The sequence below is a fragment of the Notothenia rossii genome, assembly GCF_949606895.1.
Source record: "Notothenia rossii genome assembly, chromosome: 5".
NCBI lineage: Eukaryota > Metazoa > Chordata > Actinopteri > Perciformes > Nototheniidae > Notothenia > Notothenia rossii.
The window spans coordinates 16,999,328-17,017,343 of record NC_136903.1 but is presented as its reverse complement, the minus strand read 5'-3'; the positions used below and the strand labels follow the sequence as shown (position 1 = coordinate 17,017,343).

Sequence of the window (18,016 nt, the reverse complement as noted above, 5' to 3'; positions counted from 1 at the left end):
TTCTTAAGGCATGTTTTTCATTCATACACATCACGTATATTCTTTGTAGTGTTCCATATGAGACCAACAATATTGAAATAAAACACATTTTGGTTACATCATCATGAATTACAAATGCTCCTAATACATTAAATGTATCTGTCCATTTTTTTTTTTTAGGTTTATTTATCTGAAAGGCACTTTTTACAAATTTGCTACAAACAGTCACATTTCATCTTACTCAAAGCTACATCTCAGACAAGTGCATCACAATTTTCTTTTAAAAAGAAAGCCCATTAATGGTGCTAATTACATATGCACAATTTGCACCCATGTGGCCTGCTGGCTACAAGTGGACCCTGTATGTTCCCTACGCAGTACATTATTCTGTAAGAGAGCTAGTTCAGAGGAATAGTACCGTTACTTGGCATTTACATTCAAAACTGTAATACATATACAGCAGATGCTGTGTCAAAAGATAATAATCCTTCAGGTTGGGTTTAACACAGGGAGGAAGTCTATCTATATTGCTCAGTTTCAATATATATGTATATGTATATATATATATTAAATAAATTATACATTATTCAACATCTAGATGGCTGTGAGTCTACACAGCTGAACATATGGATGTACATCCTGACAATTTATGGTGTTCACATTTCTAAAACAACAATATGCGCTGCATTAACACCACTACTAACTAATGAGCCTGCTCATCAAAATCAGAAAGTTGCTTCATCTGCTCCACTTGCATAGAGTGCCTCCTCACAAGTTTCTTCTTGGACTTGAGGCCGCCTCTCTTTGGTGTGTTTGGTGCTACTGGAGCTATAGATCTAATCCCTGTGGCCAGAGGAGAAGAGGGCTTGCTACTCGCCCCAATGTCAGGAATGGGAGGGTTGGGGTTGATGTTGAGAGGGGGCAGTTGTCCGGGCCTGGTGTGGGAGATGTGGTCCAGCAGCAGAGTGCCTGAGCCTCTCCTCTCCAGGAAGCCAGGTACCCTCCTGCGTGCTGCGCTGGGGGAAGACGGGCTGGTGTTGCTCTCTAGAGATTCCCTGGAGCTGGTCAGAATCGCTAGTGGAGAAGTGTTTAGTTTCCTTCGATCCCCTGGGATCTTCGAAGAGTCTAACATGGCAGAGCCTGAGTAGAGCTGTGAGTCTGAGTCATAGTGGTCGTTCCCCAGATGTCTTATATGCATTGTGTCTCTCAGACTGCTGCTGCAGCTGCTGCTCTCCTCTGTGGGCACAGTACTGCGCCGGGCCAGCAGCTGGTGCTGGCCTACAGATCTCTCATATGATACTTTTGACGTTGGAGGAACTGATATCGAGGTTGTCATTTTGCAGGGTTGTTCGCCCACCAGCGGGAACAAGCTGTCCTTCCCATCCACACTGCTCTGTCGAGATAAAACTGACCTCTTACTAAGAGAGAGTCCGTTCACCCCTGCGACAACATCCTCATCAGTGCTGGCTTTCTTGCTCTCATCTTGGGCGGCGGTTGCTGCAGCCAGGACTGAGGGAGCGATCAGCCCCCAAGGCTCTGACTGCAGCCTCTTCAGCTGAGGCAAACGTGCACGCTTGGGATTTGCAGTCCGGCGTGTTGGAGACGTGGGCCCGTTGGCTAGCTTTGAAGCAGAACTAGAGGTTTTTAACTTGGTTTGGAAACTGAAGACTGTGTTTTGTTGCTCCTGCTCAGGTGTGGGAGATGCAGTGACATTAATGTCAGACGGAGAGGTGCAGTACTCTAGGGAAGACCTCTCATCCAGCTCTGGTGATGGAGGGACATTTAGGTACTGCTTGGTAGTTTGAGTGCCAGACGGGGATTTGTCCGTGGTGATTATGATGACCTCCTTGCCTTTAGCCTTGCATGCATCCAAGAGCAGCTTTAGTGTTGCCTTGTCACCTGCGTTGATAGCATAGACCAGCGCTGAGGCCTTGCTCCTGTCCTCCAGACTGGGATCAGCTCCATTGCTCAGCAGGTGGTCCACCACCTCATGCCCGGCTTTGTTGATGCAGGCGTGCATTAGAGCCGTCCTGCCAGCTTTGTCCTGTATGTTGGGGTCTGCCTGGTTGTCCAGCAGATATTTCAGAAGCTTTGACTTGCTCACACTCTGCTGGTCACTGTGTGTGGACATGCAGGCCACCATGAGGGGCGTCTCTCCACGTTCATTGCTCTCGTTGATGTATGCACCTCCTTCCAACAGGAGCCTAGTTAGTCGCAAGCGCCTGAGCCATACCGCCTTCAGGAGAGAGTTTCCATCTGTCCGCAGCTCGAGTATATCTGCCATCTCCCAGCCAATCAAAGGTATTCTCAATGTTGCACTTACAGCCGACAAACCTTTGAAGAAATCAACAAAGAAGTTCAGCATACATTGCAAAGATTTTTTTAAATAAGATCATATTTTTTGTTTCTCTAATGTTGTTGCTAAATAATCACTACCAGCAGGTGGCAGTCAGTTATAACACAAGGGTTGTAATATAACTTACTGTCACATATTTTCGATATAGGAATTATACTTTTTACATAATAATTTAGATGATGGTAATGTGCAAAAGATATATTTTTACAAAGGTGAAACTAATCATGGCCAAAAATCATGCCAATGCTGGAGACACATAGCAGCACCTGTTAGATTCACAAAGACAAATACCGATTGATGATCATGATATGTTAATGTTAAATATCAAAGTTTATATTGTTATCTTCGTCGAGACAGGAGATTGTTTGTGTTTTCATATTTATAAAAGCGACTATTAAAAGCATTAATCAACCTCAAGTGCGCAAAAGCACCAGCCTTGTTTGCAAAAATGCCTATTAGACTGTACATAGAGGTGGTTTTCAATGTATAAAATTAAGATAGGGAGAAAAATCTGCATGTAGAGGCGAAATCAAATATCGGCACCATGTGAGCCGTAAGAGTCGCTGTCCAAGGTTATCATGTTGGAGAACTTGCGACAGAAACGCGCTCCATTACACAATTTGTTGGTCGTCTGTTCGTCCGTTAAATTCTGCATTTGAAATTGTTTCCTTATGTAAATATGAAATAACATAATATAACATTGTACACACATCGTATTGTATTTTAAGTAATGAAAAGGTTAATCTTTTTTGTTTACCGTCCTCCTCTAAGAAAAAGAAAGCACCGACGCAAGATAACGACATTTGAAGTTGAATGAATGAAGCCTCGTTTTCATTATTTTGTAATTCGATAATTAACCAAACATAAAGTTGCTTTGCTAATTGTCTTACCTGTTCAGATGAGAGGTTTTCCATGCTCAAAGTACCCATTGCTTTCTGATGTAAGAGTGAAAAAATCGTGGGAAATCAATTATTCAAAAGAGAAAGTTTGTTGCAGTATTTCGCAAAATCCCTATTTTTATAGATGCGACTCTTTCTATCTACATTACGCGTCCTGGTTTAGGTGTCAGGGCGCCGTCCCTCTGTGGCACCATAGCACATGAGCGCTGTGGCTTTTGTGATTCAGGCTCACTACATCAGTCCAATGGGGAGTATTCCTTTCACTGCGCACTCAAGGATCACAACCTGGAGATGCTGCGGGTTATAAATAACTTACTTCTTGCTTGTTGAATGAAACGTGTATTCTCTTGACGTCAGAGTCGACTAAAATAAATTGCGTCTGATGAAAACCTATGTCCTGATCTTCATACGTGCAGCTCACAAACACATGTTAATGTTCTGCGTGTGGGTATTATATTTACATCTTTTCAAAAAGGATAATTTTCAAATGAAAGCAGCGGACACTGCTGGACCCACATGAAAAGAAGCAATTCGCTGGTTCTTCTTTTATACTTTTTTTACATTTGTGAATCCATCTCTTAGATTGTAAACCTGTTCTATAAATACAATGTAATCTGTCTGCAGTGTGGAACATCAGTGCCAGTTGTTAGAATAAAGACAATCTTCCTATCTGCCATGTAATAAAGGGCACAGCGAAGATCATTGATCTCAAATATGACAAAGCAGGAATCTGTTCTTGATCCACATCACACTGCTTCCTGAAGGAAATGCCAATATGTAAAACGTATGGGCTTCTTAAACCAGATATCTTGTTAGATTTCTTATAAGCAGTGATAAATATGATATAACATCAATAATAATCAGGGTTTATTTATGCATATCTCCAACCAATGCGTCTCGGATTGGCTTGTTTCACTGCTCAATAAACGAAGAGATGGAGCACAAATATTCCACACCTATATATATTTATTGCACAATTAAAGAGGCCAAAACTTGCAGCAGCCATCACAGCTATACAGCCTAATAGGGACATTTCTATTTTTAGGTTGCTATGAGACAGCACAGAAGCAGTTTCTAATGAGAACAGTGACGTTCTCAGCCCTGCAAAGAACAGGTAAATCAGACAAATAACATTCCACCGTGGACCGCCAGGCTTTTGTGGCATTTACTCAAATACTTTTTAGATTGTGCCTGTTTTTTTTTCCACTTGCACATGTAAGCAGCCACCAGGTTCAATCATTAGCCCTCTGACCCCTGCTCTTTTCCTCTGAGACTGGAACTAATCACTTCATGACCCATCCAAACACTTGACGTATCAGGACTGCAGTCGTCAATGCTGCCAGTGATTTCTCACCTGTGATTGCCTTCTCAGCCCCCGGGGATATGTTGTTTACCAGGCACATGGAGAAAGTGGTTTTATAAAGCAGCACATACAGTTGTCATCCAAGGCAAAATAATGGGTTCCTACTATCCAAGATAAATTGCAATAGAAATAAGCAACAGTCTTGATTTTTAATGGAATATTTGTGATACTTTACATGTCAAATATTGTTGCTACATCTTTCAAAGTGCAGAACTGAAGTTACCTGTAATTGTTTGGTTGTACCTATGCTTTTGGGTAAATATAACCTAATGTGCTACAGTTATTATAATTGTGTAGAATGTAGGGTTTTTGTGAACTTGACATTACCTGTATCATGGACAGAGCTGCTGTCCACAGAGAGATGATGGACGCGGCGGCACAGACAAAGCCAAGGCTCAATGGTTTGGACACATTCATTAGCACTGGGAGCAACAGGACGTCAGCAGTCCTCATGCAGCGTGATCTTTGCCCTGAAAATGCTGTCGTCGGCGGTCTATTAAAGGGGAAATAAATAATTAAGGTGGATAGAATAAGCGCTGTCACCCCTGGGAGCAGTTTCCATTTTCAGATATCTTACATCACAGCTGCTGCTCTTCCTCCCCTTCTTTCTAAATATAACCTTTTCTTCAGTCTGCATTGGGAGGTTTATATTCAACAGTCTTACTGTAGATCGGAGATTATATTTATAGATCCTTTCGAAGTTCATGTAAAAAGTTTTTAACAATTATTAATAGTGATTTCGAGTCTGATAGCAATGAATCATCGAGTAGTCAGAACCAGTAATCATTATGTTGGGCCCCAACCAATGTCAGTGTTTCAACAGTCAAGAAATACAAAATAATAAAGTGTTGTCAGGTTTTAAACAAGTCAAACAATGTTTTAAGCTCTCAGACTTCAGAGGGGTTCAAGGGGCAACACCTAGAATGAAAATAAGTTATGAAAGCATGATAACAAAAAGATGAACACAGGCCATTGAAGAATGGGACACAGCCAGACTGTGCTGAGCACTAGTTGCATTGACTGCCATAACAGCCTAGCTTAGTATAAAAAGTGAAAAGAGGCTGCTTCTGGCATGCTTTATAGTAACCATACGGATCATAGGGACGCGTTTTTGGCATTTGACTGAAGAGGGTATAGCTAAGTACCCTCGAACGCTGCTTCAACTAACTTGCATGAATTGAGCACATGTGATGGTTCAAAGTTAAAAGACCAAACACCTGCCTGTTAAAATCAATGTAGCCCCGCCACAATGCATACTCTACTGTCTATTTCATTCTAGATGGGACCATTATTGAACCGGCTGGAGGGCAAGGTACACAGGACCCAAATGCAGAAGATTGGTTGAAATCCAAAATACTTTTATTGCGGAACTAGGCCAGGCAACAAAGTCAGATAAGGCAAGGCAAAACGTAAAAATCCCTCAGAACAAAATCCTTCCAGCAACATCAAGAATCTCACAAAGACTAACAGGAAAAGCAGAACCTAAATGCAGTTGCACACAGGACTAATCAAACAAACAAGACACAGGTGAGGAGGGAGGAGAAAACACAGGGGCACAATCGGGTAATCAGGCAGGAGGGAACACAGAGACAGGAAGCAACAGACAAGACGGGGGGTGAACACTTTTCAAACTAAAAAAGGAAAACAAAGATAGATCTAGACAGGACAAAATAAAACATAGACAGATCGTGACAATTATTTTCCAATGAATATCATGCTGTATTGAAAAATACTTGATACCATAGCGATTGAGACCATTATCCTTTCAGGATTTAAAGCAATTCATCAAACAAGAATTGGAGTCATTTTCCAATAGACTTCTATGTACATAACAGGATATTTGTTGGCATTGAGGAGTCGATCCTGCTCTATATTATAATGGCTTCACTCTAAAGCTGGTAGAGTGGTTGGTTACCAAGCCTTTACAGTCAACTTGTCGGTGTATCCTTGGGAAAGATACTTAACCCCAAATTGCTCCTGATGACATGGCCAATGATGTGTCAATGTAAGTTTCCCTGAGCTGAGATGGCACCTTAAATGGCAGCTTCTATTCTGTTCAATTGTTTGTGAATTTGTTTACGAAGAAGCGCTTTACTGAGTTTGTAAAGACTGGAAAAGCACATTATAAATTCAGTCCATTTACCATTTTTTAAACCTGGAGTTTTCAGCTAGATACAGACATAATATTAATCTTCCCATCTAATCTTTGGCAAGAAAGCAAATAAATGTACTGCCCAAAATGTCAAACTTGAAGAGCTGATCTGAATCTTCTTCTAAAAAAGAAATCTGCTGCTGTTATTCATGAAGATCAAAATTGTTTTTATACAATTATCTCATGAGGGACATCTTTGTTTATTCTGCCCATCTTGACAACTCCATTTGCATTTCGACACAGACGTAGATTTTTCCACAGCATATATCCTTTGTTGTTGCGGTGCTTGTTTGTGATTCTTCCTCTGTGCTGGTTGTCTCTTTAAACACTGAGTTTGACATTCTCATGGCATTTGGTGTCACTGCGATTGTATCAAGCGAATGTGTGGGCTGCGACAGCGATGAACTGGCAGGAACCCCGCTGCAGCTTTGCACCGGACTGCTCCATGCCTCCCTCCTACCTCGGCAGATTTAGGAAAAAATGCCTTCAGTGCAGCTTAAAAACCTGCTACCCCTCACATATGCTGCAAGTTATTTTTTCTACTATCCACGCATGATTATGTCCCATGAAGTATAACACATTTTCAGACACTTTGATGTTTTCATATTGAGAAGCGCTACTTTTTTTCTACTTGAAGTCTTGGTTCCACTCCTCCTCTGCCTCCTTCATCACTCTTTCTGTTCTTTCTCATCTCGCGGTGCAAACCAACACCTGCCCTTCTGGTGAGCAGTAATTGAGTAGAGCATTATTCAATAGCATTATTCAAGAGCATTATACAGACAACAATTTTGCTGTGTGATCATTGTGTATGTCTGCTGTATCCTAGGAGATTGATGCATATCTAATTTTGCAGAGTGGGCACTTTGATGTCCTGCGTGTTGAATTTTCTGTTTAAGCTCAACATCCTGCTAATGAAGCAGAGGGCCTGACGCTTCAGAATTGGTTGCTTATCAACTCAATGCCCCACTTATTAGGAGTTGTTGTGGAGCTTTTAATTGGATATCGGAATTGGAGGCGCCTGAATGGCCTGCCAGTAATCAAGTGCTCAAGATATATCCACAGATGACAGTAGTGTTAACATCATTACGAATTTTACCTTCAATATCGAAAAACCAAACACTTCCGCTTTCTTCTCTATATTTCATGATCGCCTTTTCCTCTTTTCCTATAAATGAACAAGTGTCCCTACGATTTAGCTTGCGTACTTTGGGATGCAGAGTTTATGATTCTGTAAAGCCGTCTCACTAACGGCAGAAGTAATTGGTGGTAAAATTGATGTTTTGGAAGGATCTGTCACACCTCTGTTCACACCACCAAATCAAAAGCTTACCAATGTGTCTGCCCCTCATGGAGCCAACAGCAAACACTCTCCCTGAAACACTGGAGACAATCTGAAGCCATCTCTAAATGTATACTGTGTGTCAAGATTACTGGGCCTTTTACACCTTGTTGTTTAAAGATGTAATTCACCTAAAACGTTTCATAATTGCATGTTGAGTGTTTTATATCTTTATTAGATAGATTTGTGGAACGGGGTAGAAGATTTTGTTGTGGCTTTAAATACATTTCAGAGCGAAGAGTGTTTTTTGCGCTGTGAATTCATCTCACACTGTCTCAGAGCTGCATCTGTCAGACGTTTGGGTCTGTCAGAGTATGTGGGTACATCAGTGTGGATGAGTGGATGTTCTGACAGCGAGTTGGAGAACTTTAGTTCTGCAGTTCACACCCGTGAGACTGTGACGTCTTTGACACCATGGGGCACTCTGACCGAAAATACACCTCCTCTGCAGCACAAGGTGAGGAAAGCTTTTTCAGTGTCTGTTGTAGGGTGACGTCAAATCATCCCTGTCCGTCCTCGAGGATGTCAGGGCTCATCTGCACAATCAGACATGACAGGACCGAACAGGATCAGCCAGGCTTCTGCAATATGAGTCCTCTCTAGGTGACAGAACTAACAATAGATCTGAGGCTTCATCAACAACATGGCTGCAATGTAAGGCAGGATATCCGCCATCTATTCATTTGCGACTGAATCATGCTCTACTGGGTAAATACATTATTAGTCATCGAGGAACGGATTAACCGTATCAACCTATAGAAGGCTCAACTTGAAATCTCTTTTTATATCCTCTCTAATACATGTTACCAGTCATATTCCTCCTCCAATAAGAAAATGAATGGATCTTTTAATCCAAGATGTGATTATTCTTCAGGTTTCCGATAAGAGAATGTGACAAGAAGATGGGACACGTGTGTTGCAGCTGGGTCTGATCAGCTGTGTCGGGAGGTGGGAATAGCTGGCAGGCCCTGGAGGACAAACACAAGTCAGTAATTATTGCAGGGTGTTAAAAGAAAGAAGCTGTGAAACACTGAAAGCTGTCAAACTGAATGTGGTCCAACCCCTCCTTTGCATCCAATTTAAGACTGAAACATGCCATACAGTATATGGTTATAGTATGCACTTGAGCTAAATGCTGACATATAAACAAATGTAATGATACGCTGATCATTAGCATACATAATGTTTACCCATTGTCATTTCTAAAGAGGACTTGCATCAGTGTTGGGGGTGGAAACACGTTCATACTAATGAAAGTAAATACACAAAGCCAAAATGGTTTGAACACTATGTGATGAAATTAAGACATGTATTTACATAGAGTTTCAGGAGCTACTCATTTTAAGGACATCTTTTTAAGTTTTCATACCTGGGAAGTTGATTCAACCAAAAAACATATTTTCCCCTGATTAACAGATGTCTATATCCCAATGTAAGTCTATTGGAATATTTTGGGCCCGGCACGGACTACAAAGTGCTTGAAAGGCTGACGTTTACCATGTTCACCATTGCCACCATAGTGTAGCATGTTAGCTTGTCTGCATATGTTTAATTATTTTTAGAAATAAATAAACATGGATTTATTTAGTTGTAAATAATGGGAATGTCATACATTTAGCAGATTTGTAGTTATAAACTAAGTATGGAAAAAAGTTATGCTCACGTGATAATGGCGCTAGATGGAGAGCTAAGGGATGACATAAGTTATTCAAACCATTAGCATGAAGAGAGATTAGCCTGAAGATAATTCGTACATATATGTGTTGAGGCATTTCACTCAAAGCATGCACTGACCTCATGGTGGCGCCAGAGGAAACATCAATGGATCACCAAAGTCAGAAAGATTCAATGACTGGGAACCATGAATCTTTGTACCGAAATGATGTCAATCAAAAGTAAAACTGAGAAATTTGACCTGCTGGTGGCCATAGGAAAAGTCAATAGGACTGATCATATGAATGATTGATGTCTGCATAAAATGTCATGTTGATCTATTCAAAAGATGGATATTTGAGTTGTTTTTTGTATGCGAAAGGACTGCATATACTGGCAAACAGAAAGATCATTCAGCGCCCTGGTGTTTAAAGCAGAGCATCACCTGTGTATCTCTCACGTACTCTCTCATTCTCTAAATCTGAGCAGTTTAGCTGACACCATCGCCTGTGTTTGTATCCTGCTGTTGCACTCACAGACCAGACAGGACTCATATCAGAGTTTCCAACAGGAGGTAGAGCGAGCGGCAGCTTTCTCAGCTTGAATCAAAACTCTGCTGGCTTTTAAACCCTCTTCCTGTCTGATTTCAATTCAAAACAGGCCTGACAATAATGCACTACCACCGTGATATGGCTGCTTGCCTGTTGGCAAAACCACTTGGTGCGAGGTAGATAATAGACATAATTAAAATACACAGGGCTCCGTTAAAAGAAAAGAAGATTTATCCCCATCTGAGTTCCCAGTGTGCTTGTGAGGCCCAAAGCACTGAGATCTCTGCTTGTGTTCCCGTGGGCCCGGGGCTCACATACCTGACTGAGCAGATCGAGATAAGAACCAGTTATCTTTGCCTCACAGCCCTGCACATCCCAGAGGGAGAGCACCTCCTCTCTAAGCAGAGACAACAGCTAAGGGATTCAATCAAACCTGAATAGTAGCATTTACTCAATGTCATTCTCACTTCCATTTACTCTCACTTTAAAAGCACTGAAATGTCATTAAGAAGATTTAGATGCCTGCATTGAAAGCATCAGTTATATAAGTCTTTCCAAATGGCCAGTAGGTATTAAAAAGATGCAGCTTACTGTTTATACCTTTTAAGGTTTTGGACAGTTGCTTATTTAAACTTCTCAGCAACATTTTAATTCATAAATTAGTGCTCAACATTCAAAAAACAAAAAGTATTGTATTTGACACAAATTACGTACTAAGGTCTAAACCGCAGTTGAATCTGATGCTGAATAATGTAGAGGTTGAGCAGGTGGAGGAAACAAAACTCCTGGGACTCATCCTAGTGAACAATTTATCATGGACGAAACACTTAGATTCAGTGGTGGCAAAGATGGGGAGGAATATATCTGTCATCAAGAGGTGCTCAGTGTTTTTACCACCGCAACTGACAAAACAAGTCATTGAGACTCTAGTCCTTTCACAACTGGACTACTGCTCAATGATCTGGTCAGGGGCAAACAAGACGGACCTGGGAAAGCGGCAACTGGTTCAAAACAGAGCAGCTCGGCTTGCCATTAGGTGTACACCAAGACATAATGTAAACAAAATGCATGTCAAGCTCTCCTGGACATTAGTCACGGAGAGGCTGATGGTATCACTCCTTGTCTTTTTGAGAAACATAAATGAGCTGAAACATCCAACCTGTCTATATAAGCAACTTACACCTAGCTCTAAAATCCATCCATATAAAACGAGACATGCCACAAGAGGTTGCTATCAAATCCCTAAAGCCAAAACAGAGTCTATGAAGAGCACAGTGCTGTATAGAGCTATGGCTGCATGGAACACACTGCCAGATCAGATTTCTAAAGAAACAACTAAAGCAAGCTTCAAAAGACGATTGAAGAGGCATCTAGAAGCCCAAAGATTGTAAATTACACAAGCAGCAGACAGTTTATGGTAAAACATACAGCAGCATACCGATTCATATAGGTTTTTTAAACACATGCAGTAATATGGCACTTTCGCTAACACAGACACACACACAGCCTTTCACAGTTATGATTAGGATTGTATTTGTTTAGTTTGTTTTTACTCTAAAAGAACATTTTTTGGGAATCAGAAAATAAGCTGTATGTGATGGTTGATATGAAAGTCACTGTTTGAAGGAAAATTGACGCCGTACACGATTTGTATCATTGTCTTGTAATGTACTGTCGAATGTCATGTTTTATGTTATTTGTGGACCCCAGGAAGATTAGCTGTTGTTATGCACCAGCTAATGGGGATCCTAATAAACTCATAATAAACTAATAAACTCATAAGGCGTCATGTTTCTAACCATCTGATGGTCTGATTCACATCACACATACATAATAATATGATCCACTGTTATAAATAAAATTATATTATGATTATTAAGTGTTTTTTTAGTGACTCAGCAGACGGAGGATGAACTGCTGTGGGCTCTCCCTGTGTTTGTATAAAAGGAGTCAGTTCAGTTTGGCTTGAAACTCAGAGCTCCAGTTGGCACATTTGGAGGGATACAATTTGTGTGGTCAGATAACATCCTTTTGGTTTGAAAGGTATCCCACATTTTATAGAGCTCAACCAGGACATTGCAAATAAAATCTGGGATCAACGTCATTTTTGCTTTGACCTCAAAATTGGCTTCAGGAGGAACTCAAAATTCCTGCTTTGAGAAAATTGTATGTTTTCCTTTTCTGGGCTTACTGATATTATTTACATTTCCGCTTTGTTATTCATTTAAATTTGAATTGGAATGTAACTTTACAATCATTTTCAGGATCTTATTCTCAAGAATGTGGGCTACTCTTTTATTTTCAATCCTTTTAAACTGCCTTTGTGATGATGTCCCGTGGTATTGGAGACATCCAGAGTTCTGCTGGGGTGATTTTCATGACACAACAGTTCAGTATCACAATGTGGTGACTCATGTTTATCATCTTCTCTCCCGTTGCGCCTCCTCCTTAAAATGTGGAACAAATAGTTTAGCAATATGTGGGTTTATTGACACTGTAATCCATACGTTCTATGAATAGACAAAATGAAACTGCGTAGTAAGTAATTTAAGAAAAGGGATATTTCTATTGACTATTATATAATGTCTCCTCTGGCAACACATTAGCTGTGTCGCCCTCAGACTCAACCTGCGGCACTGCTCTCTATTCAGTGGGACACACTGAACACTGAATGGAGCGGGAACCTGATTTGGTTATTGCTGATCAAAGGGTTCACCAAGCTTTTCATTGTACAAGTGTTCCTTAACAAAATGGTTACAAAGCATAATCAGTAGCAGCTGTGCGACAAATTGGATCCACACAAAAAGCACAATAAGTTGTGTTTAATAGGAAATAATGCAGCAGTTAAGGCATTATTGAGCCTCATGAAAACATCTTTGACCAACGTACGTACAGAGCTATACAGAGTTCTAGGTACAGAGCAAGATTCGCCAGCTGTGGTTGCCTTTGCACTTAAAATGTTAAGTATTAGAAAAGGAGATTTTGGGTCATCACTGGGAAATCAATTACATACTCTGCTGTTGCTCTGCAACAACACAGCTCCAGACCTGCGATTTATCAAAAGCTACTTGCTCTAAATGGGGCCACTGCAGAACTTTAATCTATTCACTGCTGCTGGAAGCTTGACTATTAAACCTTATCTCAATATTGGCAACATTGGCAAATGCATTCAAGTTTCAGAGGTTGTGAGCCTTTCTATGTGCCAACATGTTGCATTACAATTGTTATGCAGTCCTTAGTATAATGATTAATATGAGGCTGTTTTACTGTCACTGTTAATACAGGCACAGATGGAGGGGGATGTGCCCTAAATAAATATGTAAGTAGCCATGCTGAGTTCCTGGTCCTCCTGCTGCTCCCACTGATGCTATTGATCTAATTGCTCTTTTAAAGCCCAAATGCCTCCACTGAAATGCTCCTGGGTCGTTCAGGGCTCCTGGCTGTGAGCTCTTTATTCTGTGATCATCCCTTTCAGATTCAGAACCTCTTTCTCAGAAAATTATGCTATAGATATTGTTAATTTTTTGTTATGCATTGATGAAGCTATAAATGTTAGCAACAACACAATTGCCATGCACTTTGACGTCTAAGTCACAACTATAACTTTTTACACTGCATGTTTTTATGTAAGTTTGAAGAATTTAAAGATGACAGAAGTGAACACAATTAGAAGTAAATGTTTCCAACACATAATTATCCTATTTATCAATCCTGCAAAATTAAACAATTTTCTGTGTGTATTACGGTTTGTCCATTTAGAAAACCTTGTTCCTCAAAACACTGCATCAAACCTGTTTCTACTACAAAGTTATAAGAGTACCAATACAGGATTTTTTACCTTTGCCCACTGACCCTTAGTCGGATTGTTTCAAAAGTAAACATGAAATAAAATTCCCTGTAACAGCTACTAAACACAGAGGAGCAAACTGCATTCACTTTTTTAGGAGTAACACCCAGAAGAGGATTGTTTTGTGTATTTTTAGGGATAATACATGTGATTCCCAATCCAGGACAGCTGAATACACAGCACTATTCATGAGGGACTGTGGTTGGAACTGAATGGGGTCACCAGAAAGAAAGAAAAACTTAAAATGTAAATGTGCAGATAGTCAAATGCTTCTCTGCCTCTTGTACTTTGTTTTTAAGAAAATCATAGATTCTTCTTTTGTTTCAAAGACAAGTTCTGAAGTCAACATTAACATATTGTCATCTTTAAAGTAGATATGTTGAACTTGTTAGCTTTGGTGCTTTTGTACACACCCAGCCATACTAGGCTACTGAGAATATTTGATTCTTTCTTGTGATGACTTCAGTTTGTTTAGGTTTTTGCGCACTTTCTGAAACAACATTGTCGCTTGGGAGTCCATATAAAAAAGAGAGACGGTCCCTGGTGTTGTTCATATTTTCTTTGGACCCTTGACTTCATATCAAACATAAGAAACTGTGAAATGCAGCCACATATCTCTACCTCTGCAAGCTTGGATTTGATTACTAACAACTATCAAGATCTATGTCTGTGCTTATGTTCAAAACTGACATATTGGTCCATAAATGACTCTTGACTTTGGCGAGAAAATGAAACCCCTGTTACAGGGACATGATCAATTGCACACACAGAAACAGTGTCCTTTTTGCTGTATGTGATTTTTCATTATCATACATTAAATGAGTAATTCACAATTAATCTTACAAGGTATCAAAACAAAAATGTATTCACATTGTGTTTAAATGATACATTTTGCAGTGTCCTTGTTTCTTGTTAGGTCTTTGTTTAAAAAAGAGTCTTCAAGATTTGTTAATGCACAACATTTCAGATTTTGTGTGTGTTTAAACATATCCTGCTATCTACCCTTTCTACCTTAACATTGGCTTTTTGTGCCACTGACATTTGACAACAGAGGTATGATCAGCACATTCAAAAAAGAAGATAAGACATTTGTTCTGAGGTGTTCAAGGCCCGCTGCCTCTACACATTGTTAGAAGAGATTTGGCTCGATCAATGTGATCAGCCATGCACAGCCAGGTGTGGGGAGAAGCTCAGTGAGGCACAGGGACAGGGTTTATAAATAAACCAAATAAAGGACGATGCTTTCAGTGACCCTTGAGATGTGGCTTTGGAAGGGGTGGAAAGGCAGACGTTTATCCTGAAGAAACTAATAAAGCACTGTCTGTCAGCTGGGAGGTGAGTCAGCCCAGAATAGCATCATTAGAGAGAAGCAGCGCTCTGATCATTTCTCCGAGGGGAGATGACCACCACACTGCACCACACATCCAGCCGAGACCACCGAGAAACACGCAGCTCACAATACAATCTGTTCCTGCAAACAGCAGCTCTGCAGCGCGCACGTTTCTAAGATAACGAAACACTTATGGTGTTACAGTCAACTGTCATTGTGATACTCTCCAAATAGAAAAAAAAATCATTCATCTTATCAAGCTTCTTTTGTTGGATAATGATGTGTTTGCTCACCAAAGCTGTCATTACACCTCTCACACAAATAGTCATCTAAAGACCCTTTTACACGAGAATGTTCTTCTACCTTTCAAATGAGACAGCCGGCAAATAACGAGAAGATTGCTGTTCGACAAACCATTATTATTATTGTTTCCTAGAAAAGAAAACAAACATATAATTATTGATCTACTCAATGTATCCTTCCATATACCACCACATGAATTTCAGGTTTTCGTGTTCATTTCGATCATAGAATGAAATCAGATTACACTTAAAAAAATTAGAAGTTTTTGATCAAATGTAATTTAAACTTATTAATTATGTTTGACAGGTTTTTTTTTTTTATATATATATATATATATATATATATATATATATATATTGTACATTTTGATACATTTTTAACTAGATTACAAGTTTGATACCACTCTCATGTTTGTAAGTGAAAATGACGCTTTAGCTAGCAGCTGGTTAGCTTAGCTTAGCATAGACACATGAATAGAAGCAGGGGGTGGCGGCCTGTCTCTGTCCAAAAGTAGAAACATTAAATTCCCATATTCTGCTTTTAAAAACTAAACAATTAAGATATTCATTGAAATGTTTTTATCATTACAAAAAAACGATTTTTGGAGAGGTTGGTAGTTTCTCCTAGCTGCTAGTCTTCGTGCTAAGCTAAGCTTTTCACCTACTGGCTTTTGCTTTCATATTTAGCGTATTACACTTAACACTTGACAAGAAAATTATAATTTGTTTTGGTAACATTGAATAGGGTTTGTTTTTTTATTTCATAACAAATACCACATCTCTAATGATGTTGAAATGTCTCATACACTTAGACATCAACTTTGAACATGGCTTTATTCACACTGGCAAGACTGCATATGCTTACAGGTTTTATGTGCAGGGCTGCAGTTTCTTCAAAATACCAGGCGATTTTCCAGCAGTCTTCAAGTGCTGATACATTTCTTGGTGCTGATGAGAGTCAGAAAAAATGCATGCTACTGCAGATATTCAGAACAAAGAAGAAATAGGAGTATTGAGGGTGTGCAGATTTACTTTAGGTTCCTCCACAAAGCTGCCCTTGAATGTGACATTGACATTATGCAGAGGGATGAGTTTGGGTCATGCTGGATTAAACGTAGAAGATTATGTAAAACTGTTACGTTATTGATGAGCTGAATGTATTTTACTCATGATTGAAGATGTTGGGATTTGCACTGATTTTATTTATAGGCTAGTTATCGTTTGAAAGGAAAGGAGGAGGTGAGCAAGTTCGGTGCCAACACTCTTCCCAGTGAGTTACTTCACAACCAAATATGACAAGAAATGATGAGACCCGTTATTCAATTTACATCTGGCACGGTTTAGATTACCTTGTTGTTGATGACATTTTAGCATGCAGATCTGCTTGAATCACATTTGTTTACTTTGTGAAACTTATATTTATTTAGGATATTTATATATATATATATATGTTTTTTAGATGATATCCTATGTTTTTAATATTATTTTGAGATGTTTAATACCTGGCAGAGTAAAATGGTGGCGCACAACTGTCATCATCATCCAATTAGTGTATACCCTTAGTTTATCAGCTACAAATAGCTGTAAGTAATGCGGTACAATACTAATACAACAGTACAGCAAAACATCCTTTCTTCGTGAAGGGTACGAGTCTCAGCTTTTGAGGAAGGTGTTTTAGAAATGTGTTGATTCAACTGTATGTTTTTTTTGTTGAGGATTTCATGCTCTCGAATTGTGATGCATTATACAGAGATGTTTTTTAAACAATTTTCCACCCCATTTATATCAATGAGGGAAGGGTATACCTCAAAATGTATGGTTCAAGTTAAATAAATGGGGATTATGCAACATTTGAAATAAGATAACACAATTACACATTTTAAAAAGTATATATTAGAATGAACTGTCAAGTAATGTTTTTTTATTTTTGCTACTGTGACATTATGTTTTAAGTTATCCAAGGTTTGTTACTTGTTGGCAGCTGCAGGAATATCTACTCCTTATGTTACCCACTGCAGAAATATGTGTGATGTGAAAAATAAGCATTTAAGCTTATTTTTTTTTCTGTATTAGGATTTTCTTACCCAATTTGTTCACCTGTCCTGTGTCTGTCATATTGAACTGTAAGGGTCAATATATTCCTGCTTTTGGTTTGTGAAAGTCAATAAGGTGAATGGCAAAAGCAATGCATGCTGGATGGGAGACTCTTTGGTCTATGACCTTACTTAGACTGTTCAAAAAACAC

The 18,016-nt window shown here is 39.5% G+C and overlaps 1 protein-coding gene across 1 annotated transcript; it reads right to left on the bottom strand.

The window, feature by feature from the left end:
- Positions 1 to 128: 128 nt before the first annotated feature.
- On the bottom strand, positions 129 to 3,455 carry ankrd34c (ankyrin repeat domain 34C). Its single transcript, XM_079682339.1, has 2 exons — positions 3,226 to 3,455; positions 129 to 2,313 (listed from the first exon to the last, which is right to left on the bottom strand). The coding sequence occupies exon 2, from the start codon at positions 2,261 to 2,263 to the stop codon at positions 683 to 685; it is 1,581 nt and encodes a 526-aa protein (XP_079538465.1). The 5' UTR covers positions 2,264 to 2,313; positions 3,226 to 3,455; the 3' UTR covers positions 129 to 682.
- Positions 3,456 to 18,016: the final 14,561 nt, after the last annotated feature.

What these genes read in the sequence shown, in the direction of transcription:
- ankrd34c (XM_079682339.1), bottom strand. Translation starts at nt 2,263, where the DNA reads ATGGCAGATATACTCGAGCTGCGGACAGATGGAAACTCTCTCCTGAAG.